Source organism: Plasmopara halstedii (assembly GCF_900000015.1).
Source record: "Plasmopara halstedii genome assembly, contig: Scaffold_1211, whole genome shotgun sequence".
NCBI lineage: Eukaryota > Oomycota > Peronosporomycetes > Peronosporales > Peronosporaceae > Plasmopara > Plasmopara halstedii.
The window spans coordinates 1,472,383-1,473,075 of record NW_020188126.1 but is presented as its reverse complement, the minus strand read 5'-3'; the positions used below and the strand labels follow the sequence as shown (position 1 = coordinate 1,473,075).

General features: G+C 46.6%; 1 protein-coding gene across 1 annotated transcript in view; it reads left to right on the top strand.

The window, feature by feature from the left end:
- Positions 1 to 90: 90 nt before the first annotated feature.
- The window catches only part of PHALS_00944 (gag-pol polyprotein), a gene marked incomplete at both ends in the record, with an annotated part of 633 nt that continues 30 nt past the window's right edge, over positions 91 to 693 (top strand). Inside the window, one exon of the mRNA XM_024730715.1 lies at positions 91 to 693. This exon is cut by the window's right edge and continues 30 nt beyond it. Within this exon, the coding sequence (XP_024580964.1) occupies positions 91 to 693 (603 nt within the window).

Sequence of the window (693 nt, the reverse complement as noted above, 5' to 3'; positions counted from 1 at the left end):
ACCCAGTATAAAGAGCACCAAGGACTTGACGAATTGTCAGCTTCGGCCGAAGACTTTGCAGCTACGTACGTCGTGAATTCAGTGGGAGAAATGCCGACTACGTTTATGTCGGCGATGGAATCCAGCGGCGCTGAAGAGTGGAATAAGGCTTGCGACTCGGAAATGGAGTCACTCACCAAAAACAGGGACCTAGTGCCGCTTCCAAAAGGACGCAAAGCGATTGGAAACAGATGGGTTTTTCGGGTGAAGGAAAACCAAAACGGAGAAATTGAGCGTTACAAAGCGCATCTGGTGGCCAAGAAATTTGCACAAAAGTATGGCATCGATTACGAGGAGACCTTTGCAACCGTGGCGAAGTTTACTTCAATTCGAGTACTGCTCAGCATCAGTGCCAAGTATGGTCTCACGGTCCATCAAATGGATGTGAAGACAGCTTTTCTCAATGGATTTCTCGAAGAAGACATCTTTATGGTACAGCCAGATGGCTATGTTGACGAAAGTCATCCCGAGCATGTGTGCAAGCTAAAAAGGTCGCTGTACGGGCTCAAGCAGTCGCCAAGAATGTGGAACAAGACGATTGATATCTTTATGCTGCAACTGGAATCCAAGAAGTGTGAATTGGACCATTGCGTGTACACAAAGTGTACTGCACAAGACATGATTTTTGTTGCGCTCTACGTTGATGACTTGATA